At 39.1% G+C, this 25,428-nt stretch overlaps 1 protein-coding gene across 4 annotated transcripts in view; it reads right to left on the reverse strand.

Annotated features, from left to right (window-relative positions):
- Window positions 1–25,428, reverse strand: part of abca12 (ATP-binding cassette, sub-family A (ABC1), member 12) — a 59,828-nt gene that overhangs the window by 5,476 nt on the left and 28,924 nt on the right. For all 4 annotated transcript variants that reach the window (XM_084908410.1, XM_084908408.1, XM_084908409.1 and 1 more), the window contains exons 39-65: window positions 24,803–24,982; window positions 24,000–24,315; window positions 23,288–23,402; window positions 22,672–23,001; window positions 22,206–22,275; window positions 21,966–22,100; window positions 20,035–20,193; window positions 19,757–19,940; window positions 18,941–19,159; window positions 18,078–18,274; window positions 16,942–17,099; window positions 16,014–16,247; window positions 15,700–15,853; window positions 14,778–15,024; window positions 13,388–13,477; window positions 12,276–12,363; window positions 11,986–12,113; window positions 11,187–11,274; window positions 10,754–10,862; window positions 8,887–8,941; window positions 7,166–7,343; window positions 6,914–7,029; window positions 4,180–4,342; window positions 3,778–4,031; window positions 3,150–3,357; window positions 2,393–2,502; window positions 1,667–1,817 (exon numbers count right to left, since the gene is read on the reverse strand). In XM_084908410.1, the coding sequence (XP_084764536.1) occupies window positions 1,667–1,817; window positions 2,393–2,502; window positions 3,150–3,357; window positions 3,778–4,031; window positions 4,180–4,342; window positions 6,914–7,029; window positions 7,166–7,343; window positions 8,887–8,941; window positions 10,754–10,862; window positions 11,187–11,274; window positions 11,986–12,113; window positions 12,276–12,363; window positions 13,388–13,477; window positions 14,778–15,024; window positions 15,700–15,853; window positions 16,014–16,247; window positions 16,942–17,099; window positions 18,078–18,274; window positions 18,941–19,159; window positions 19,757–19,940; window positions 20,035–20,193; window positions 21,966–22,100; window positions 22,206–22,275; window positions 22,672–23,001; window positions 23,288–23,402; window positions 24,000–24,315; window positions 24,803–24,982 (4,436 nt within the window). The remainder of the gene's footprint in view (window positions 1–1,666; window positions 1,818–2,392; window positions 2,503–3,149; window positions 3,358–3,777; window positions 4,032–4,179; window positions 4,343–6,913; window positions 7,030–7,165; window positions 7,344–8,886; window positions 8,942–10,753; window positions 10,863–11,186; window positions 11,275–11,985; window positions 12,114–12,275; window positions 12,364–13,387; window positions 13,478–14,777; window positions 15,025–15,699; window positions 15,854–16,013; window positions 16,248–16,941; window positions 17,100–18,077; window positions 18,275–18,940; window positions 19,160–19,756; window positions 19,941–20,034; window positions 20,194–21,965; window positions 22,101–22,205; window positions 22,276–22,671; window positions 23,002–23,287; window positions 23,403–23,999; window positions 24,316–24,802; window positions 24,983–25,428) is intronic.

Raw genomic sequence — 25,428 nt, forward strand, 5'->3', positions numbered from 1 at the left:
CGTGTAACTGCTTTCTCCCATTTCGCCCAGTATAGCCACACAACAAATAACTAAGGTATCTATCTATTCCACTTCCATGAATATTTAATTATGTTTGTACAGCAGTGATGACTTTACACTGTGGCTTTATTCTATCTAAACTCTATGCAGTCCCGGGGCTGCAGAAGCTGATGCAGTATAATCCATTTGGTGCATGGCAGTTGATCCTGTGTGTTAAACCCAGCAGGGATCAAAAACCCTTAATGACTTATAAACATTTCAGTCACTTAAAACTCTTCAAGGCTTCCCTGTTAATCAAATAAAATAGTGTGCTGTAAATACAACTACATTTTCAAATAGCTTAAAGTGATTTCCCATTGGTAGGCTTTAGTCTTTTTCCCCATTAGTTGGCAAATTTGGAAACCAGATCGATGAAGCAAGTTAATGCAATAGATACCTTCACTTACAGTCTCTGCTGTTTCTCTGTAAGACAATTCGCCTTTTGTCTAGAGTTTTCATTACCATTCACTGTTTTTAAAAGTTTTATACTAGACAATTTCATACTAGACAAATACACAGTATTTTGTTATGTGAATGATAAAGACTGGTAACATAGACTATTCCTCATGCAGCAGGTTCAAATCAAAATATGATGTTTTTATGTTCTCTCATAAAAGCTGCTTTCTATCACCTTTGATGTTACAGCTCATTAAGCCAACAAAACCATGTCAATGCAAAATGACCCCATTAAGGCCTGTCTCATTATGCACAGCTAGGGGACTGTCAGTAGGAGACAACATAAGAGGAACTCTATATATAAAACCTCAGCTTTGAGAATTAGCCTGATGCTGCTGCAGTTGTCATTATAACCATTGTTGTCAGTATACCGACCGGAGAGGAGGGGCTGTAACAACAGCAGTGAGGGTGATTAATGTCAGACAGATCCATTTCTGTGCTTTACTGTCTGTGTAAGCATGTGTATCTATGTGCAGCACACTTGGTAATGTGCGTGCTCAATTCTGTTGGTAAAATGCCTGAGACTGTCAGAGACAATGTTTTTGTTGTTCTTCATTCTGACCTCAAAATGGTGCAAAGAAAGAGAAAAAAGCAGACAGCGCTTACAGCTTGTCATGATATTTTCCACAATTTTTCACACTCCTAAGAGCTGCTTATTTTTGTTCTTCTCTGTCTTTCAAAAAAGAAATATTGATGGGATATTGATATTAAGCACACATCACGTGCTGATTGGTTGCTCTGCAGAGTCCTCTAATAAGCAGACACACTCAGCAATCACCACAGAAGCAAGATTGATTAGTTCTCAGGAATGATAAATGAGAAGATTGAGGCTTAAGTGGCATGTCAAATAAGATTCTCCTGTCATAAAAGCAGAATTTAAATATAAATTTTTCCGCAGTAATGCATACTACATCAGCTCAATTCTGATGTTTGGACTGCGCAAGCTGACAACAAAAGCTTTTTCATTTCGCTACAGATTCTACAGCTTTCATCACACATCATTCATTGCTGCACACTTTCTGATTCAGTATGCATAGGAGCAGCATCAGCTTCTAGTCCTGCGCTGGAAGTGCACCTTTGAATTTATATCAGATCCCGTGTCACTTTTTGAATGCTATTGTCACTTGGCAAAGTGACAATAGGCAGCACTGAGTCTGCAGCTCTTCCTTACCCGGTCTGTCTCCCACTTTGAGATGCCACGTATGCGAGCATAGAAGTACAAATGCTCTTCTCCAGTGAGCAAATCATCCAGTGCATCCACTTGAGGACAGTAGCCGATGTTAATTCCTTGTTTCCGGCACTCCATGATGTCTACTAAATGTCTGGGGGGAAAACACACACAAAGAAAGATTTTCTTAAGCAGCATTCACCACATGATGTGGGACAGGCATGTAGGGTGTTTCAGAGGATCTGCTGTCTGTGGGGTGCTATCTAGCTTGCTAATATCCACTTTATATACTGACAACACAGCAGGACTGTACATTGCTACTTGTATGAAAGCTCTTCAGATACATCTTTAAGATAAAATTGCTAGTTTCTAAATCCCAAAACTATCATATTCAAATTTTCCCCAATAAAAACTAATAACATTCCTCATATGTGAATGATTGCATTATGTCATTAAATTTTGGAATTACCTATGCACCTGTACCAATAAAATGAAATTCTTTCTTGTAAATGTTTAATTCTATAAGTCATCTTTATTTTGCTGGAATGTGTACATACTTATCCTGACACCTCTGCATCACTTGAGTGTGCAGCTAAGATGCAGGAGTGGTTATAAAAACACAAATATTCCCGCTAAGTTAATCCAGTGGTGGAAGAAGGGGGTAATAAAGAAAAACAGATTAAATACAAACATGCACTAGGCAACATTCACATGTTACATAAAGCTTACCCATCCCAGTCCTTGATCTGTGCAGTGCCATCAGTGGGGCTAACGTCTCCAGTCAGCATCTTGAAGGTGGTAGTTTTTCCTGCTCCGTTCACTCCCAGCAAGCCAAAGCACTAAAAATAAACACTAGTTTCTTAGTAACTTCAAGCATTTTGCTATTATGCAGTACTGTGATGTAAAGCTGGGCTCTTTAAAGATTAGCTAGGTCAGTATTTAGTGCTGCAAAACTGTGTAAAAAAGAAGTGTGTCCAAAGAAAACTTTTTCATACAACCAGACATCTGAAGTAATAGAATAAAAATGACTTGGATCAAAGACTAGACTGAAATTGGTCAAAATAAAATAAAGGCTTTGAGAGTAAATTAAAACGACAGCTTAAAATGATCACTTTTTACTGACTGCAGAAGAATATGAAAATGCTGGCCCGTCTTTTTAGTCCATATTAAAATGTACAATGTTGTACATGCTTGTTATAGCCGCCAACAGTGGCTCCAAATCCTCAGCTGTGTAATAACAGTAGGCTGTTGGTATTTTAAATTAATTGCAATCTTTGACGAGTCCATTGCACACAGCGACTAGTACCACCGCACAGCTCTTCAGAAATAACAAAACAGAGGCTGTGTGATTTCTGGGTAATTATAGAGTTATGCTGCTGCCATAAGAGATTAGACATTATTACACAATACCCCCCATTTTGCTACCCTCTTGCCTTAGAACAGCTTTACTATATTAGTATTCTGTGCTCTTGCCTCTGAGGCTTACCTCTCCTGCAGGGATGCCCACAGACAGATTCTTGACAGCGTGGACCTTCTTACTGAGGTGTTGATAGATCTTTGTGAGCTGGTTGAGTTGCAGTATGTCTGAGCTAGCTGCTCCACTGGCCACTCTGAGATGCTCAGATACCACATCCTCATCCTGATCATCATCATAAGCCGCCTGGGGCACAGTCTTGATGTAGCAAATTAGACGCCTACAATACAGAAAGGTTGTTGTTTTGTTTTTAAATAAGTGCAAGGCATTCTAGTTAATGTAAATGCTTTATCACCCCCCAGTCCCTGCCACAAAAAAAAATAAAATAAAATCACCAAAATCTTGGCCCACTTAGAATAAAAAAAATCTAATTTTACTTGCAATTGTCTTCTCTAATTACTTAACGTTGCTCTGTTGCATATTTAACCACCCGGTTGCATATTATCTGCATTTATTACATCTCATTTTCAGATTTTTGGCTACAAGAAGACTGCTTTATCAGTGTTAGCAGAAAACACATCTTGTGCATTTGCAAGTCCATCCTACCTTTAAAGAAAGCAAATAAAACTGATCTCAGTTAAAGATTCTGTGAATGTATATTCTCCTTTATATTACCAGCTCTGACTTCTGTGTTTCTCACCTGACTTTGCGCATTAGAGATCTGTTGATCAAAAGACGCAGCGTGAAGAAGACCAGGCCCTGGATGATGGAGGAGATGAACATCCATCCCAGAGCTTCTGTGGAGAATGGGTTCTTATAGGCATCGACTCCATAGCCACTGAGAATCTGGACCTCTATGTCACCTCTGGCCAGTTCCATCAGCCCATTCCCAAAGCAGAACTGGGGGAAGATGAGGAAGGCGTAGCTCAGCTTCTGGAAGATTTTCTGGATTGCCTACAGGAGAGAAGGACAGAAGAGGGGACAAGATCTGAGGATGTGAAACTGAGTTTAACTGAGCTCATCTTGAATTCTTCACTCTCCTGTCAATGGACAACCAAGGTATGTTTTCTAAGTTTCCCCTGATTCTTACAGTTAATCTTACCTCAGGATTGTGCATTGATATTTGACCCAGAAAGTAGAGGATGCAGGTGGTCAAGATGGTGTTGACACTGATGAAGAGGTTGATGCACACATAGCTGATAAAGGCCATCTCTGCATCCCTGAAGATCCCGGCAAACAGATACATCCATGGGAAGGTGGAAAACCTGAGATTACGGAATAATCGCATTTTAAACTTAAAAAAATAACTCCACAGATGCACTTCAAAGCTGTGGTAATGTGGTTGGGTTGGTTTGAAATACAGAAAACAGTCAGAAGGTTATAATATAAAATTAATAGAGAAATTGTGCAGTCTTGCTTACAAATGCACCTTCTAAAATATAGGCTTGTCTGAAGAGAGCCAGACAGAGTAGCTATGAGCCTTAAGAAAAAGAAGCCAGCAAAGAATACTGAAAAGAGAAGGTGTAATATACCACGCTACAACGAGGGTAAACATTCAGTCATGAAGCCAAAATAGAGGAAGATAAATTACTTCTCCCTATATCGTCAAGGTGGAAAAAAAGATCTTTCTTTTTTTGTTCTCTCTTTTCCCTCGCATAATCTGTTTGTCCATTTGATTGGTAAGTCTGGGTCAGCAATACAGAGAGGAAGAGAAGGAGGGGAGAAAGAGCAGGGTGGGAAATGAAACAGACAGACACAAACAGATAGAGCCAGACAGAGACAAAGCATCTGCATGCTTTGCCCAAAAAAAGTGCTTGGTAGGCAAGTGTGGGTGCCAAGCCATGACAAGGAACAGAAGCAAGAAGGCTGAACACCAGACCAGGTGGGTGCAGCCTGACAGATGGAGCACTGTGATTACTCATTGCTTGGGAAGGAGACATCTGTCTGATAAATGAGAAGCAGAGTCCTGACTTGGCGTTCTAAAATCTAGGGCTCAGGACTAGGCCTCCAAACAACAACGGCAAACACAAGAGTGTAAACCTCAGCAGCAGCTCGGGGATTGATGTAAATAATCCCAGTAATTCAGATGAGGCGAAACATGACACATCAGGGGTTTTGATACCATCCCCAAATCTAAATCTCTTTGTCAGACTGAATTGAAACCTTTGTATTTCGAGATTATAGCTAACCTCTATCTCATACTAAGTCATTCTGTTATTGCCATAAGCCCTGTTGCTTCCTGATTCCTCCCTTTCTCCCTCTCTAGTGTCTTTGCCTTGAATGGGATAAACATGTTGGCAGTGATTTTCCATTAGCATTGCAGTCCTACTGCCATCTGTCTTAGCAAGAAATTCACAATAAACTTTTTTGCAGCGTTTGCTCGTCCTTATGCTCTGCGCTGTAAATCCAACCTACTGGCACAGAATTGCAGTGCATGTGTGGAGATAGGCTTTTGAAAATGTATAAACCTTTCAATGATTGCTTGACTTTGGAAAGTCCTCTGCAAGAAATGTATTGTCCATCTGAATGAATCAGTATTTTCCCTGTTTGACTCCTTGGATGAGCTGGGTTCATGTTGAGGGTGATGGGCCTGCTGCAAGCATAAAGCACCATTCAATGAATAGGTTTGGTTTAGAGCAGTACAGATGCTTCTGGAAACTTCACACACTTCCTGCTGTTGTCTCAGCAGGGCAACAGCCAGAACAACACATTCACCATCTCTATGACAGATTTGATGCGGTTCCCTTAAAACATTTTTTTATAAACATGTCCATCATTCAGTGTGGTTCAGGTTGAAAATAAACTCAGAGTTAAGTAAAAATAGTTACAGTACTGTGCAAAAGTTTTAGGCAGGTGTGAAAAAATGCTGGAAACACAGAATGTTTTCAGAAATATAAATGATTGTTTACTGGCCACAAATGTATCCTGCAGCAGGACGATGACCCCATTTAGAAATCATTAAGAACTATCTTCAGCACAAAGAAGAACAAGAAGTACTGAAAGTGATGGTATGGTCCCCGCAGTGCTCTGATCTCAACATCATCAAATATGTCTGGGAGTACATGAAGATACAGAAAGACGTGAGGACGCCTACATCCACAGAAGATCTGTGTTTAGCTCTCCAAGATGTTTGGAACAACCAAGCAGCCGAGATCCTTCAAAAACTGTGTGCAAGTGTACCTAGAAGAATTGATGCTGTTTTGAAGACAAAGGGTGGTCACACCAGATATAGATTTGACTTAGATTTCTCTTTTGTTCATTCACTGCATTTTGTTGATTGATGAAAATAAATGATTATTAAACTTCCATTTTTGAAAGCATTCTTTGTTTACAGCATTTTTTCCTGCACAATACTGTATATTGCAACTAAAAGTGGCATAAGCAGTCATTACAGTACAGACCGTTATCCTAGTGAACATTTAGGCCATTAGCAGTCTCTTTAATTTCCCTCTTTATGAAGTGGTAGCAAAGATTACCTGCACTAAACCTTTCAATCTGACTGCTTGTCTAACTGCTACTTTGCTATTGTGTTGCATCCATAGTTTGTGACATTGTCATGTTCTCTGACCTTAGCCATTAGTAAGTATTATAATATTATATGACAGAATGATACCCAAATTAAGTTAAAATAAAATAAATGTTTGCTTTCATAATGGAAAGCAATCCAGTAGTATAGCTACTGTAGAGAGAACAATCTCTAAAAGATTGTCTTTCAAAATTTTCAGCCACACGAAGGACTGGTTCATTATCAAATACATTTTTGTCACCAATATGCACTCCAGTACAACTACAATGTGACTACAATTGGTGAATCTACTTTTTTCAAAGTTACTGACCCAAAGAGCACCAGGAGGAGAGTGACAGCACCCAAATTTTGGCGTTCTGTAAATGCTGGAATCTGGAAGGCAGCAATCACAACAACGGTCGCAGCTACGGGGACCAAATAGATGACCTATGGAAAAAGGTGGGGCACAATGCAGCAACAGAAAGTCACTTCGTTTAATAACTTTTAAAAAAGATATATGGATGAAATTAAGTTGAACACATGGTTTTCAATATTGTAACCAATTAAAGAAATATGACGTTACCATGTCATAGATGAAGTTTACAATCCAATAGAAGGACTCGCTGATGCCAGCGATGTGCTGAAGCCTCTTGGACCCTTTTTGGTGCTCAGTGACTTCATAGAGGGCAAAACTGGCTGTTGTAATTGAGAAGCCTGTGAGCACGCACATAGCTACAAGGATGTGAAGCACTCCCTGGACACTGTGAAGAAAAGATCATCCAGGTGATGTGATTAAATACCATTAACCATTGAGTTATCATGAATAATGCACTTATCATGTTACTGGGCCATGTATTTATTGTGTTGTGTTTTTATTTCTTTTGTTCTGTTCTTTTGAATTAAAACTACTACAATAGCAACAACAGACGGTGCAGAAGAGTGAATATAAACTGGCGTTCAACCAGGTGTATGTATTTTCTGAAAATACTAGCTCATTTTAACCAGAATTATCATATTATTCCCTACTGGGACGTGACTCATTTGAACTACTGAGGAATCTCACAATGAATGGAATCCCATTAATAACAAACAGCTTTGTGAAAGAAAAAGAGACGCTTGCGAATCATCTTTGACAAGATAACAGCAAGAGAAACAGATCACTTCACGCAGAGAACAACTTCACACTGCTGTTGCTGTACAGTCAGCAAGCCAAGGGTGTTTCTGTGAGACTGCAGAGCCTATTGTCCAGATTAGACCCCAGAAATCCAGTTGAAGCTTTGATCCCCTCAGTTCGACTTCTACCCAGCGTGTTCATTTAAACTTTCTTGATGCCAAGCCAGTACCTGTTCGTCTCCAGTGCTCTCTCGCCTACCCTGCACGCAACTGAACTACTTTTACCACTCCCCTCTGGCTGGGGCACAACACCTCAAACTAAACACAATGAACTGCACGAAGCTGAAAAGAGGATGAAGATGAAGCTGGCAGAGTGTCCGAGTGGGAAGGAGTGAGAACAACAGAGAGGGACATGTGGTGGGCGTTTCAGGGCAGCACTAACTACAGAGGATAGTCAGGAGCGACAGCTACAGAGCAGGCTTGTTATCAAGACAGCCAGCATAGCCTTAGATTTTCTCTCATGGGCAAAGCTACTATATTGTGAGAATCAAGACATTTAGAGTAATAAGTCTGCTGTATCTTTAACACAGCTCAGGGCAAATCAATACATCTAGTAAGGAAGCCTAATATCACCCATTCAGCTGCTACAGCATCTCAGCAGACTACACCTATTAAAGTTTTACACAGACACTGAACATAAATGTGACATATGTGGAAAAACTGACCAATAACTCTAAAATTGCCAGTAAGATGCTTAGTAGTAATAAGGCTCTAGAGAGAACACAAGGTCAGTCCAATCCACTCTCAAAATGATGTATTTGATTTGCTCCTCTGGAACATGTGCACACATTCATTTAAACTAAATCTCTTTTCCACCTTTACCGAAATATTCATTCCAAAACATTCATTAAATTGGGACTCTGATCAATACTGTAAGCTTAAGGAAATCAATTAAGAAAATCAAATATGTATAAATAATTTTGTCATGTACATCTTTGCCCTGAATCCATCTTGAATTAGATGTAAAAAAACAAAACAAAACAAAAAAAAACCCAAACACATAAACACATGATTAATTGGGGAATATTTTCACAGATTAAGATGCAAATACAGATCTATTTTTCTAAGATTATTTGTCTAGTAATGCACTAGCAGTCAATTCTGCAGAAGAATTTTAAGCATGACCCTTACACTACATCTTCATCATCCGCCCGTCCAAAATAGGGTTGGCTGTAAACTGAAATGGCTGTAACAGAAAGAAACAGAGTACTGTGTTAGCAAAAGAAAAACAACAGCATGCAAGCTATTTGTCAGCACAGGAAGCAAATGAGCAATGATATTCTCTTAGCCTAGGACACAGTCAATTGAAAAATTATAGCAGAAGATGGTTTCATTTGCCAGTGCGCACAAAGGAAATTGAATTTTCTTTATCATTTTTCTGGGTCTTTGAGATGCTCAGAGACATGAACTGTAGCCCTACATATTTTGCATTTCCTGAAATAGGACTGTGAGTTCACCTACAGCACAGAAGCCCCAAAGCAGGCTGCGGGATTAGCATTACTCAAGACAACTTTGATGAAATTGATTAGTACCACTGCCTAAAACATCTGTAATTACTGATACTACAATACGTCTGCACTGAATTCAAATGTTCCCATACCTGGTTTGTGCATTTGCAATGATAATTAGCAATAGTTTTACTAATAAGTATATTTATATGCACAGATATTATTTATGTTGTCATAGTGGTTTGAAAATGGGCAAATACCCCCATTTTAGAGAACCTGAGCCTTTGAATTTGTGCCATTTCTTTTCTAAAAGAAGTCCCAAAACCTCAAAAGCAAATGTTCATGTTTGACGTGTAGTTCAACCGGCTAAACTAAAGAAATTGATTATCTATACTACGTTTAGTTCTAAGAGACTCAAGCTGAGCATGCGTTTTCAAATCAAATCTTCTAAAGGTGGACTATTAGGCAGGTGAGAAAATCAATGATTTCTGGGGAATGGGTGAGGAAAAACTTGAAATAAACAACACAGTTGCAGGTAAGAGTAATCTGAGTTTATGATCTGGACAGTAGTGTTTTTGTACAAATGCACCAGTGGGTAATTGTAGTCAGAAATCCTGCAAGAGTGAGATGAAAAATCGGTTTGATGCAAACATCCAATGGGGCCCAACCCCCAAATTAAACTGTAGTACACAATGCAAAGGCTAGGATATAATTTTTAACAGATAAAGCAGTCACCTTGAAAAGTAATCTCCCTGGATCTCCACCCCGGACAACCCCTGCCACCGCTTTGAGTTTGCAGGTAACATTTAAATGGTTACACTTTACCCTCAAGCACTTTTATCATCCACTGGGGAATAAATGTGTGTGTGTGCCCGTTCTGCTATTCATACATGTTTTTATGAGCAATTCTATATATGCATTTGTGTATGAGTGCATGACTGTGTACTCTTGCCTGCAGGCAGATGGTCAGGATAATACTCAGAAGCTGAAACAGTACTGAAAACGTGGGCCAGCCTCGTTTCTCTTTAGCAGATCTCCCCAGTGAGTGGCACTCATCAGTATTCACCATGCATAGTGATGTGAGCGTAAGGACACACAGCACCCCCTGGCTTTAATCCAGTGAAATGAACCATGAGTAAACACACTGTTTACAGCTTTCTTTACTGTATGTTTAGTATACAAAATGCACCAGGCTATCAGTGAGGGGCAGCTTTCTAATACTGATGTGCCTCTCTCCTGTGCAGTCATGTCTTTTTCAATCTCTGCCTTACCCTATCTTTGCAATAACCAGTGTTTTGTGCCTGAAGGCATAAAATAAAATACAGCAAACATAACATACATATACGGTACATTTTCTAAAACTCACTTTAATCACATTACAAATAAGAGTAAGCTGTGGCCAAAATCCATTTCAGTATTCCAAAAGTTAGATAAAACTGATGTTTGTTATTAATGCATTTCTTTGTACAGAATCCCCCATCAGCTGAAGTGACATCTCAAACATGTGTACTAAGACTTTTACTTTTTTTTCTTCACCAATTCTAGCTTACCATATTTGCGTGGATCCTTGTCTGCTGGCAGATTGGAGCGTAGGATGAAGTTGTTGAGGCTGTTTAAGTATGCTGGCATTGTGTGGTAACCCTCAGGGTTGAACCAGACCTACACAAGCAAAAACACAGACATGCATAAAAACGAACATCATTCACAACACTAGAGATCAGGAAATGTAGGTATACTATATATTAAAACAACAAAAACACTTTAATAACACAAAGAGGGCAGATGTCTTCATCTACACTGGCACAATTCCTGCAGTAAAGCATATGTATGATAAAAATGATGGTGTAACAATTCAGCTCCATTTCCATGCACTGAGTAAACACGTTTGGTTATGACATCAGGTTTTAACTCTTGACAACTAATCAGTACGGCAATTAATCTGATAATGACAAAAGGGGCAGGGAAGCAGCGGGAGAACGTTACCTTAGACAGCGTACGGTTTTTGGGCACTGTTGTGATGTCCATTTTTAAGTCCGCTGGGAGTGGCATGCCAAAAGCAAAACCACCATACCTGGAAAAACAAAACATTGACTAAAACAAGGAGCTTTGCTTGATACTGAGAAACTCGATGTAACACACTGTGATTTTCACTTGGTTGTTTTGCTTTTAATCAAGAGTAAATTTTCAACATATGCAGATGAGAGATCCATTTCAGGGTAAAAGCACCCAAGCCCAAATTATAAGTATGATTACCATTATCAACAAGGTGCTAGAAACCAATTTGTGTCAAGCTGAGAAATCAGGAAAACTATACCTTTAGGCACTTACTAACTAGTTTTCATAATTAATTAGATTTCTGCACATCTTTCTTTGGTAAAACACCAGTCATTCCATGCAGCTGAATACTGTTAGGACCATTTAAAGCCTCCCAGATGACTAACAAACTTTATTTCAGAGACTGCTTGCAGAATTCTGGAATTTCATTTAGGTCAATTGGCTCCTCTGAATTAATAAAAAAATGAAATGAATGAAAAGATTTGCAAACGATTCCTAACTATCGTAGCTCATTTTAATGATGTAATGTTATGAAATATGATTTAAAATTCTGAGCAATATGCCACAGTATGCTGAAATTTGAATGTACTTGGACATTGCTTAATTCGGCTCATTTAATCAGAGAATACTTTGACTGCAACACAGAGTGCAGTAAATTATCAGTGAGGCATGTATAAAAGTCTCACTGTGGCTTTATTAACCACATGGATATATTGGCTCTATTCACCTGTTCCTTATGAAGTCATTGGCTGTAGCCACTAGGTAGTTCTCCACATTGATGCCATTCAGATCATAAACAATCTGAGATGAAGGGATCTCCGTATGGGGGGGCTGGTAGTTGTCTTTGTCGCACATCTGCAGTGCAAAGAAAAGATAAATAAATATCTTCCCTTTTTCAAAAAAACGTGAGCACAGGAAACACGTTTATGTGCTGACACACACACACACACACACACACACACAAGTGAGAACACAGAGAATCACTCAATCGCACTGTTCTCTGTGACCTAGTCTCACCTGTTCTTTCCGAGTGCATTTGCAGATGTTGAATCCTTTCGTGGTGTTTCCACTGGAGCTCCACTTGTTTGTGTTTCTTGTGCAGTCACTGAAAAAGAGGGGAAAAAAAGTTTCACCAAGTGAAATGAAGTGAGTTTGCAGTGAGCGGTACATACCACAACACTCTCCCTAGACACACCCCAGAAAATATTTTGAAAGTGAGGAGATATGATGGCCCGCTAAAAGAAAGAAAACTGTAAAATCTAAAACCGTTTATGAAGTAGCTGTAGGCTTACATGATTTTTTGTGAGATCAGGATCTAAATCTTTCCTTTGATAACAGTTTTCAAAGCTGTTAATGTGTGCTGTAATATCATATTGTGTGAAATTTCTGTTTGTGTGGGCTGATGTTCAACCCCCACGCATTTTGCTCTCTGCCAAATGCTTTCAGGGACGCTCTGTGCAGATCAAAAACAGGTTGCAGCAATATTATTTGCATACACACCTGTTACTTTAGATTTCTAACACCAAGTAACAATGATCATAATCAGAGGATGATGCAATATATTTTCTATATATGTAAAAAAAAAATGTAAATACAGTAATCAGTCATTGTCCTGCTGTAATTGCTGGACATGATGAGCGGACATGCAGCCTCTTTTTCCATGACAGGGTCTCTCTCTCGCTCTCTCTCTGTCCCTTCTCTTTCTCTCACTCTCTTTTTTTTATTTTCCTGAGAATTTTAAAATGCCTCTGAGGTCTGGTTCATGAGTGCCAACATTGATTTGAGTGCCTGCAAGGGGAAAATCTTCCCTATAAACACGGGGTGTTTATGGAATACAGATGATGCTCTCACATCGCAGAGTCCTGCTGCAGGCTTTCAGCCACATACACTGAGCAGAGCAGCAGAGAAATGAAGAGTGGAGGGACAGGAGAGAGACCAGAGACAGCGACAGGAATTGCAGAGAGGAAAGCCTTGTAAAATAAAGATGGAAAGAGACTTGGATGAAGTGAAATATAAAAACACTGTACATTTGACAAAGGCTTAAATACATAGAGAAACCCAGTACAGGAATCAGCATGTCACTGATAAAAACAAACAAAAAAGATGCCATTAGTAGTATAATTACTCACAGGTTATCAGGCTTGTCGAGGCAGGTGGTGTCCATCCCAGGGAATGACATCATGGTGTCTGCCAGACGCTGTGAGTTGGGATTCTGGTTGCTGTAGAATCAGAAAAGAGTTAGCCTTGACTGGGGAACACCAGATATGTTACAATAAGAGGATATAACAAACACAAAAGGTTATTTCATGAGCATTCACTAAGCAGACTGCTAAAACTTGAGGCCTTGAGGCAACTTTTGTTGTGATTTGGCGCTATATAAATAAAATTGAATTGAATTGAAAACTGATAGCCAGCCAGCCAGATTTTACTTAATTTATGTGATGATTTGAGGGCTAAGGATCAACAGCATTTACCTACTAACTGAGATATTCTAATGGTTACTAATGTAACCATTAGAATGGCTTCTCTGAGCAACTAGAGAAAGAATGAGGACATTTGACTTGTCACTTTAAATTTAAGTGGATTTGTTTTATTTACCATTCCTTGCCTTAAAACGCACACAAGTAGCCTCATAAATAAAAATCATATTACATTTGCATCACTCTTAGAAAAAACTAAGAAAACACAGTGTTCCGGGAAAGTTCCAAAAATGTTGAAACGCTGAAGCATCTCTGACCCTAAACTACCTATAACCTTCTTCTGCACTGCAAAAAACCCCACTGTTTCTGAGATGAATAATTAATTATCATTTTCAATCCCTTTTGTATAGCAAACTAAAGAGGACTGGGAGGAGCATCCATACGGTCTCTGATACAATTTGGCACCTCAGCATTTTCTCTCTTGCTACATATCTCCTTGATCAAACAACAGCAGATCGGGAGGATGAAGAAATCTTGCAATCTCCTGACACTCCTAATCTCTCTTCCTTTGATCTCACATTGTAGCCGTCTTTATCGCAAACATCTCTTACCCTCACATAGTCTCTTGTGCTCTCGCATTTTAAGGTCCACATGCCCTTCAACAAACTACAGGATCAAATCAAAATCCTTTTATAACAAGTGTTGCATGACTCCTGCAAATGATGCGGACCCCAGTGAACCTGTCGAGTAAGGTGGTGTATCAACCATTCAGTTCAGGAAGTGATTATCAACATTAGTTATGATGATATTTGTCTGTAGCCCTGTGGCTTATGTGATTTATATGGTTCCCCAGATACAATGCCCAAAAGTGTGGGCTTGTTTTATATTGCTACTTTGGCAAATCATAAAACTACTTTCCTCTTTTCCAGTAGAATTTTCACTCTTCTGTGTTTATTTGTTGCTAACTCAAAAACTAACTTCCTGAGATATTCTCAAATATTTCAAACATTTTACATAGAAGCACACTTATTTGCCTAATTAACTTCTGTTTTGTCTCTTTTTATGGTTTAACTGTATTTTCACTTCTGCAGGTACTGACCTGAAGAAGGAGTAGCTTGGTCCGATCTTGTAGAGCGCAGGGCTGAGCTGTAGCTCAGGATAGTGCTGCACGTCGCTTTTGATAGACCCCAGGCTCATAGCAAACACTACAAACAGAACAGGAAGCAGGATTTGGGAAATCAGGCCCTTCCAGTCTCTGCGGCTGTGGTGGAATCTCTTGATCAGGATGGCTGACATTTGCTGCCAGGCCAGAGCCATGCCGGTCACTGTGGATGAACTGGTAAGGTCTGAAACACACAAAAGGAGAGCAGAGCGAGGAGAGAATGATTTTGGGGAAAATTCACTTGCTATCTTAGCACTTTTATGAAGCCTTCATTGTCATTTAAAGACAGTAAAGCTAAAGGCTACCATGCAGACACAAAAGATGACAGTGCAATCCATCAAGAAGACTGCTCCAGTTGTAGAAGTTGTAGAACAAGCTCAGCAACAAGCTTGGTGGAGCTGGTTGTGTTTATATTTAAAGTGTAACCAAAGCTTTTATAGTAATCACTTATTTTACTTTAATACATGCATGACTGCTGGAAGTGACAAATGTTAACTCTGAGGTCTAAAGGTGTGTGATGCTGAATAAATGTTATGTTAATTATAAAGTTCAACCATCTATTCTCTGTGTAGTGTATTTTCAGTCTCTTGTTTTCTTCTGTATGATTAAAGTTACTGTTGAATATTAAGAAAATTTAACTTTTTTGACTATAAAACTTCTGTCATTTAATTTTCCTTGTCTTGACGTTGTAGTATATACTGTTTTTATCAGTGTTTCTTTGTTTCGTTGTTTTTTTGTCAGAGGTATCAGTTTAGCAGCTTTTTTTTTTTTTTACAAAAAGAAGATGACAGCAATTGGTTAACAAAAACAAACAAACCAACAACAACAACAACAAAAAAAAAAAACCCAGTGAACTCACTGATCCTGTCACTGAAGCTTGTGCTGCTGTCACTGTCGTCTAAAGACAAGCTGTCGATGGATATATTGTCGGAAACCGTCTCTGATACAGATGGGAGGCCATCCTCAGCTTTAGCTTCAGCTTCTGTCTGTCCATGAGTCAGTTGGAGGAACACCTGCAAATATATATAAAAAACAATATATAGTATCTGTATATGATAACCCTATTTTTTTAGGGTTTATGATATGCTGGCAGATATGTTAGTATGATTAAGTTTGGATCATATTAACAAAAGGGGCCTTTAAATGTACCTCGGCATCAGTGTGAGAGCTTACCTCCTCTAGTGTAGTGTCAGAGATACCATAACCCCCCAACTGTAGAGCATCCAGGTTGGAGTCCAGTGCGGTAAGCAGAGAGCGGTATGAGGAGGCGTTGGATGAGTTGAAGGGTGGCAGTGAGTAGACCAAATCATTGCCCTGGGCTTCTTTCAGTTGTGCTTCAGGTACATGGGCTTGGACAAAGGCTTTAACTTCAGCGCTGTCAATCCGTTTATTTTCTGTGTTTTGCACCTGCAAGTAGAAAATATTAGGAAAGTGAAATCTTACTTATAACATACTACCTAACTTATAACACACTGTTCCTGCTTTTCAGGATTACAAGTGATATGACTAAGCAAAGCTGAGATAAACTTGGAAAAAATCACTTTTTTTCCTTACACTGTCTGATGGTTTCTGCTTTAGATTGCTGAAATGACTGAATATCATCGTAGAGGACACTTTTCTTAAAGTACAGAATACTGACAGAAACTTCAGGTTTGATCAAAATATACAAAATCAGATCGTTATTTATCCATGAGAGGGCATCATTTCTGTGTGTCTTAACATAGTTCATGTGGCCCTTTTTTTAATATATCTGATACAAATTGACCTATTGCAACATGTCATCTGGGAAAAGATAAAACCCTGGGTTTGGTTTTACACAAACAGTCCAGCTCTTTCATAAAAGCTTTTGGTGAAATGCTACGCCTGTGATGACCATTTACTTTGCAAGATGCCTCCCTGCTAAGAACCATTCTGAGTAAAATGCATCAGAGGAAAGCTGCTGTTCTCTCATTTTTGGAACCAGTTGTCTGCTGGGAAAGCATATTTCACTAAAAAATAAATAAGTGGAAGTAGATTTTCATTAAAATTTCATGTTGTGGAAAAAAGCTGCTGTAAGCATGAGTCTTTATTGCTTCGACTGACATGGCGATTAGATGATTACCTTTTTGGTGAGGGTGAGTTTGTAGCCTTGGCCTAGCTTTTCTTTCAAGTAGAAAGGAGATCCACAGCATTTTAATCCTCCTTTCTCCAGGAAGGCGATGCGGTCACTCAGCACTTCTGCTTCATCAAGGTGGTGGGTGGACATGATGATTGTGCGGTCTGAGAGGGCACACATATAAAAAAAAATTACACATGCAATATTACACTCTTCTTTAACAGGTAAATCTTACACAAATGTAAAATGGAGGTGAAAATTACAAAACAAAATCTGTAAGATTATATTTATCAACTAAGCTAGTCTGTAAAGCTTTGCCATACTTTTATGGCTTCAGCAACTCCAAATAAACAAGCTAAAAAGCAAACATTACAAAGACAAATCCAAACACAAGCTCTATCATGCAAACACATCATAGAAACAGGCACAGAAACAGCAAGAGATGTGGAAGATTTATTTTGAAACAGATTTTTCTGGCACTAAAATCTCCCAAACGTCTGAGATGACGCCAATTACATGATATTTTCCAGAAACATCTGCTAAGAGAGCCTAAAAATACCTCCTCATTTATATTAAAATTATGCTTCGCTAAAGTCCATTCACAAAACAAAGCAGAGAAAAGTCCTGCAGTGAGCTTGTTGCCCACCGTGTTTCTTAGAAAACAGATAGAAAACTGGTGTTTCCCTCAAAGATAAGGATAGACAAATACAACAGATTAAAAAAAAAAAAAAAAAAAAATATATATATATATATATATGTATATATATATATATATATATATATATATATACACACACAATTTGGTATATGAGATATATAAATGCAAGGGTACACACGTGGGTATTAAAGGGCTTTAAAAGCAATCAACCAGTCCTTAAATTGTATTCAAAAACAAACTGAGTCAGTGTAACTCAGACAAGTGAGATATTTTCCCTGCACCTGCCGTTTGTCACCATCCAGGAAGGAGAAATGAGGATGCGCATTAATAAAACTACAAAAACCAGCGATTTATACAGACATGTCAAGTTAAAGTTGGCCAACTGAGACTGCATATGTGCAGGTCTCAGATTTCCTGTGAAAGAAAAAACTTCATGGGGATGTTATTTCAGTGTTCAGTGTTTGAGTGTGCCTGTCAGACTTACTTTTCTTGTGCTGGATTACAGTGTCCCAGATGTTGCGCCTGGAGCAGGGATCGACTCCTGTAGTGGGTTCATCCAGAACCACCACGCGAGAGCCCCCTATTAAGGCGATGGAGATTGAGAGCTTGCGCTTCATGCCGCCTGATAGGGTGCCCACCCGCTTGTGTCTGTGAGCATACATCCCCGTGTCCTCTAGGATCCTGGGAGCAAAGTCGATGAAAAGCATTTAGGATGGAGCACATGCTAACTTTTTTTTTTTTTCAATGCATTACAACCCAGTTTGTGGGTTGTAGTTCAATCACTTCTATCAGTTACTCAGCAGGGATTTCAGATTTCCTGAAACCAGGAGAGAGAAACAGTTCTTGCCTTTAAATTCACTGCTATTCTGCTCATATAAGACCATCTAGAAAAAGTCACATGAAGCGACTTAAAACTCAGAGTTTTATGGTATTCTGCTCATGTTTTCCTGCAGAAGCACATGGTATATTTGACAGCTCTAAAACACTAAAATAAGAGCGCAATTCAAAGACAACAGGGATGCAATTTATTTATTTTTTTTACTGCAGACTTGGAAATACACTATATAGCCATTACTGATTTTCAAATTACCCCTGTATAACCTTTCACTCGTGTGAAGCACTGGCAATTATTTCTTATGAAAGTCTCGTAACCTCTGCACATATTTTCTTTTTATTTGAGGGCCATGCCTTTAACTGAGCAAAGGACGGAGTTTAATGATGTACATATAAAACAGCTTGTAAAGAGAATCCTTGCAACAGGTAAAATATATCACCAAGGTATCATCCTTAAAACAGAGCGTCCTTTTATACACTGAGCATATCAAGCTTCCTGCTCTGGTCACTCACGTGCGGACTTGTTCATGTAGTTCTCTGTCTGACCAGTGTGGGGCCTTGATCTGTCCATACAGCAGCAGGTGCTCCTTGGTGGTCATGTGATCAAACAGGATGTCATACTGCATGCAGACTCCTAGATCTCTGCGAATGTTCTCAATGTTTGTCTGCATGTCTCTGCCGTAAACCTCTATGGTTCCCGAAGACGGGGCAAAAAGCCCAGTAAGGAGAGACCTACACAAAGAATACATGCATTTGTTAACAAAATTCACAATAATGAATAAACAAATTAAATTTTTATTACTCAGATCAAGTTATAAATGACAGAACATGCTCAAAAGACTTTTCATATACTAGGTGGCACTTGAAAAGCTGAAAATGCCTTTTCCTTTCGTCCTATCTGCTAGTTGTCATATTTTCTCCCTGGCAGTTTCTTCTTAAATGATGACTTATTGTTCTCAAAAATATCATAGGGCATAAAATCTCTTCTTGGTTTTTGGTTTTTTCAGTGGTGTTAAACCTCATTCTGCCACTGCACTCCTTGTATGTTGCCCTTGATAAGAGCGTCAGCAAAATGAGTCGCATTTAAAATGTAAATGTAAGTGCTCTAGTTGATGAAGACCCGTCAGGCGAATCGCTACCACAGTACATTTGCTGTGCCAGATTTGGACAAAACAATCTCCCTGTCAGCATCAGAGCCTTGGAATGATTAAAGGGATGCACAAAATCTCATTTTAAATTGGATCATTTTGCTGCCACGGAGGGTGTATACAGGGTGGTCAAATGCATACTGGTATTTAAAAAGGAAAGGAAAAAAACTGCCCCACTTACATGGTGGTAGTCTTTCCAGCTCCATTGTGACCGAGCAGTGAGGTGACGTGGCCCTCATAGAAAGAAACATTAAGGTTTTCAATAGCCACTTGGTCACCATAGGTCTTGGTGAGACCATGGAGAGCAACGCCAACTGGGAGCTCTGAGAAGTTTTCCCCAGTCTTGGTGGAAAGAGTGCTCTTTCCTGTGAGACACACAGAGAAGACAAACTGTAAATTAAACTAACAGCAGACAAGAATTCCTTGTTCCTGTGTGTGCCACATTATTATTTGACGCACCTTTTCCCTTGTCATTGGAGAAGGCAAGCTGGTCATTCTGCATGATGTTTGTGAAGAGAAGTCCTTTGGCCGTATTCTTCTGTGGTCGAACACCGCACAGGTCAGCCCAGAAGGAGAGTTTGAATGGGAAGTACCACGGAGCAGGAATGCCATATTTTCCTAATGGGTAAAATAACTGCAAATAAATCTCACATACACAATATATTTATATTTACATACCTATTTACAGCTGGGACTACTAAACAAAGTAAACCAAACTAAAACAACCTGCATTTGTTTCAACTAGAAACTGATTAGTGTACACTTCACTTGATATTTTAAGGCAATGCTTACACATTCGCCTATAAGTGAATTCTAACCTGTGTTATTCTAATTCTATTACTTTCTTTAAGAATAGGATGTATATAAAAGATGGACACAGCCACTGTTATCCATTGGTTGCACAGTGCTATCTTTTTAAGGCTTGAGCTAAAAATTTTTGCTGTCACCATCTTTTTGAAACCAAGCATGCAAGCTTGGATCCCACTATGGAAGCCAGGGAAACTGCACACTCATACAGAAGCAACCTATCAAACACTAGGAAACAGATGGACGCCACAATTTACAAAATGAACATCATGCTAAATCCAGACCACAAACTCATGCACCACGGGAGGAGAGAGCTGTTTTCCCATAGACGTCTATGCAACCAGCCCCCTGCTGGCCATGAAGAAGAATGCACTCTTCAATTCAATTCAATTTTATTTATATAGTGCCAAATCACAACAACAGTCGCCTCAACGCCCTTTATATTGTACGGTAGATCGTACAATAATAGATTCTATGGAAGCCCGTTTCCGCCACTAAATAAAAACAAAAAAGCTAGTATCCATAACTCGAAATTTTGAGTTATTTTCTCGAAATTTCGACTTATTAACTCGAAATTTCGAGAAAAGTAACTCAAAATTTCGAGTTACTTTTCTCAAAATTTCGAGTTAGCTCTGCCAATCAAAAATATATGTGAATTAGGTCGCTTTCTTGTTACCCGGAAGCATATGGCGCAGAGGAACGCGCACTCAAAAACGGATCCCAACAAATTGGCGCTTTCGCGAGTACGTTTGCTGATAGTAACACCATGTGATTCAGCTAATAACACAGGGTTTTCATCATTTGTGAAGCCAGGCTGAAAACACTCAGCAATCTGTGCATTCACGACTGGATGTAATACCGGTAGCTTAGCTGTAGCATTTGTAGCTGAGGGCTTCAGCTTCCGGGTAACAAGGAAATGACGTCATTCACGTAGATTACTGATTGGCAGCGCTAACTCGAAATTTCGAGTTACTTTTCTCAAAATTTTGAGTTAATAAATCGAAATTTCGAGTTAATATGTCGCAATTTCGAGAAAGTAACTCGAAATTTCGAGAAAATAACTCGAAATTTCGAGTTATTTTCTCGAAATTCCGAGTTATTTTCTCGAAATTCCGAGTTATTTTCTCGAAATTTCGAGTTATTTTCTCGAAATTTCGAGAAAATAACTCGGAATTTTGAGAAAATAACTCGAAATTTCGAGAAAATAACTCGGAATTTTGAGAAAATAACTCGGAATTTCGAGAAAATAACTCGAAATTTTGAGTTATGGATACTAGCTTTTTGGTTTTTATTTAGTGGCGGAAACGGGCTTCCATAAGATTCAGAGAAAACCCAACAATCTTCCACTTTTCTCATCACTTTTATGATCGACAGACTACACTTATATTTTATATACAGTGTATATATCAGCTGACCCGACAAAAAAGACTAGCAAACAAAAACTCTAAAACATAAATAAATAATAACGATCGGCTTGACAAACTATGTCTGATGTACTAAAATGGCCACAGGACATCAGCATCGATAGCTGAGTGAAAGAGGTAATAAATTTGTTCTTTTTTATTTTTTGTGCCCCAATTTACCTGGAAACACTGTGCGAATGTAAGCCCCAATGGTGAAGTAGAGGATAGAGTCGAAGAGCATCAGCCAGCACAGCCAACCGAACGAGGCTGTGTCTCCAGCAATGGGTGAGGAGTATGAGTTGCTCCATTGAATTCCTAAAGAGGTTAACATAATGAAAGTTTTATGCTGCCTTTCACTGATTCACTTAGCTCACATATCAAAGAGATCTTGATGGTAGTCAGATGTCTACATGCTTGTACCTTCTCCTTGGGCCTCGTAGCGAGACATGTACTGACTGGCGTAACTGAAACAGGTCGGGGAAAACAATCCCTGTCAAAAAGACAGAGGGAAATCAGACAGGATGCAAAACGACAAGCAAGAAAAAGGAGCAGCAAAAATATATATACACACACACACACACGTATATATGCATATATATGTGTGTGTGTGTGTCTGTTTATGCAGATAGCTCCATATTGGGGGTGACATTTTTGAGACAATCCAAACAAAAATCATTCATTTTGTAAAAACAAAAAAACAAAAATGTGTTCTAAAATGGATAGAATAAACAACATTTTCAAATGAAACTAACTGTCACTATATCTTCTTCTACATTATTTATCTTTCCAAACCAAATTACATTACTTGGTATTTAAATTATTACACGGTATACAAATGAGTTTCATATTCTTTAATGATGACAAATGAGGTTCACAGGAGCCTTACCAAGGCACTCTTCTGGATGAGCGTTAGACTGCCCTCTAGTGCGGTGACGATGATGAAGGGGAAGAAGCAGAGGATGTAAAGCAGGCTGCCACTCAGGCCGGCGATGTAGGTTTTGTCAAAGAAGGAGCTGACAAGATAACTGAAGGCTAAGATGCTCAAGCCATAGTCACACAGGTACAGGAAAATGAGGAAACCGTTACTGTTGGGCAGGATTTTGCCGTGCTTCAGCACCAGTGTCATGATGATGATAGTCACCAGCAGGTAGATAAAACACTCCACGAACCAGGCAAAGAAGTGACTGAGTGTGTTGACTCCCATCATTTTCATGTACTGTGAGAAAAACATGAAGAGAAAAAAACTTATGAAACTGTCAAAACACATCCTGTGCCTGTTTTGCCAGTGGTGCCTGTCAATAAATATGGAATGGAATTTTTGAAAGTGAAAAAACAAAATAAGGAACTACATGACTAAGACAATAAAATGATGTTTTTCTTTTTAACTTATCACGCTGTCTGTTTACCCGAAATAATTTGTATTTACAAATGACTGTGGGTGACTAATTACTTTTTGGAAAGAAAAGCAAACTTTTTTCTTTCAGGGAAAAAAACAACATTACCTCATGCAGCCTCAGTTCTCTCTCATGCACAAGTTTCTTCACGAAATCAGCAATAAACAACACCCAGGCTACCATCAGCATGATAGGGAAGACAAAAGAGATGGCCTCCAGGTACCTGGGGAATACAGAGATGGCAATTGTCAATCAAATTCCTTGAAAACGTCCAATCATTGTCAGCAGCAGCAGAAGAAAACGCCTATCATTCAGTCACTGACTTGACAGATAGCAGAAGAGCAACATTGGGGTAGTTTGCAGATTCTGCCAGGAATCTTCCGATCCTTGTATTATTTACACAAATAAATGCCTTTCTACTGTATTTTTATTTTATTGACAGTCATATCTGGAGCCTGATAGACAGGCTTTGAGTGCTTGCCATTGTACAGATTTAATATCCATATTTCACAGCTATCATATCAGAAATTGTGCAACTGAGTAATAAATCAGAATGAGGGAAAAGCAAGGATCACTACATCTTATAGCTGGTCACAAGGCAGCCTGCTAGAGTTTGTGGCCTGCTCATTCTTCTTATAAGAGATATCAGGAGTATCTTAGTCACACTTGAAGGCAAGCGCAAGCATACATATTAGGTTTGAGCATGATCTATTGGACCAAATGTGGCATATTGATGCCAAAAAAACTTTGGACTAGATACATACATATATCTATCTACCAAATTTTATGTGAAAATTAATGCATGAATTATGGAACTCACTCATCCCGGTGATAGCACGGATAGGGGAATGGCTGCAGCTGCACGGCTGTCTCTTTGGCTTTCTGTCCCGTCTGTGTCTCAATGATAGCTCGGTCAATGCTTTCCTGTAGGTAGATGAATCCCCGGTTGTAGCGCATTGTGTTTCTGGCTGAGATGTACGACTCCTTGACAAAAAACGGGTTCCGGGCTCTGTCAGTCCGCATTACATTGTCCATATGCATGCGGATAGTGTAGCTGACTTCGGGAGGCAGAGAGGTTGTGGCCTCACGCTTGTTTCTGGATGAGTCTGCATCTTTGGGAAGCTTGAAGATCACACCTGAAGGGCAGATTGTACAACCTCACTGTTAGGTTACCCAACTAACTTCGTAATTCATTACCCTAAATACAAAGTTGCAGGGTCACATCCCTTGTATCTATCTCATCTTAATACATTATCAACAGCCTTTAGAGAAAGCACTAGTGTCTAACCCAGAAACTAGTTGAGAAAAGGCCGTGAAAGGCACAATAACAACCTGAGTGGCTGTAAACGTGAGCTTTAGTCATTTGCTATTCTGAGCCTAACGGGTGAATCATTGGAATTTCCCCTATTATTAAGGTGATATCACAGTTCTTTTCTACAGCATTACACTGTTCTAGGTCAGTTGTGTTCTCATACACATAATTTCATCTGTTAAGGAATTTTAGATCAACTGAAATTAACTTTCACTCAAGCAGATTAGAAACCACTGCTGGTCCTAGACACACGTGACATAGTCTGGTAGATCTCATCCTTTCACACACAGATTCAACTCATATTTACTCACTTGCATAGAGATCACGGTTTTTGGCAAGTTCCTGCGCTGCACTGTTGAGCTCGTCGGCAGAGTCAAAGCCACGGTATCGGTCAAACTTGATACAGGAAGAGATGTCAACCATCAAGGTGGATAAGGTGTTGATGTGATCCACTATCTCTTTGTTCTTCTCCAGCATCAGCATCATGTTAGCTTTAAAAAGAATGAAATTTAGAAGTTTAGTGACAGGATTAAAACTCCAGGTGCAGTTTTATCTTTGATGGCAATAGAGTGCACCACTTTACATCGCAGCTCAGAAATAATGTGGTAATTGTGGAGTACATTTGATAATAAAGGTGGAATAATTTATTCGTACCATGTAATTATCAAAGTGGTGGGTTATAACACATTGGCTGTAACAATGCACTAACATTAATAATTTTTTTTATGTCAGCCAACAGAAGCAACTATTTGCCTCTTCCAGGCAATGCTCTGCCTTATTATATGGTAACTCAAATAGACACAGTCTGACAATACAAGTGATCAAATTAAGTGTACATGTATGTGAATGTCACACCTGGGAAAAAATGAGTAACTCAAGAAGAAACAGCCTAAGAAATCCATGCAGAAATAAATCTAATGCTTCCTGTAAAGTCTCA

This window comes from Perissodus microlepis, chromosome 16 (assembly GCF_051167445.1).
Source record: "Perissodus microlepis isolate ML-2025 ecotype Zambia chromosome 16, ASM5116744v1, whole genome shotgun sequence".
Classification (NCBI taxonomy): Eukaryota; Metazoa; Chordata; class Actinopteri; order Cichliformes; family Cichlidae; genus Perissodus; species Perissodus microlepis.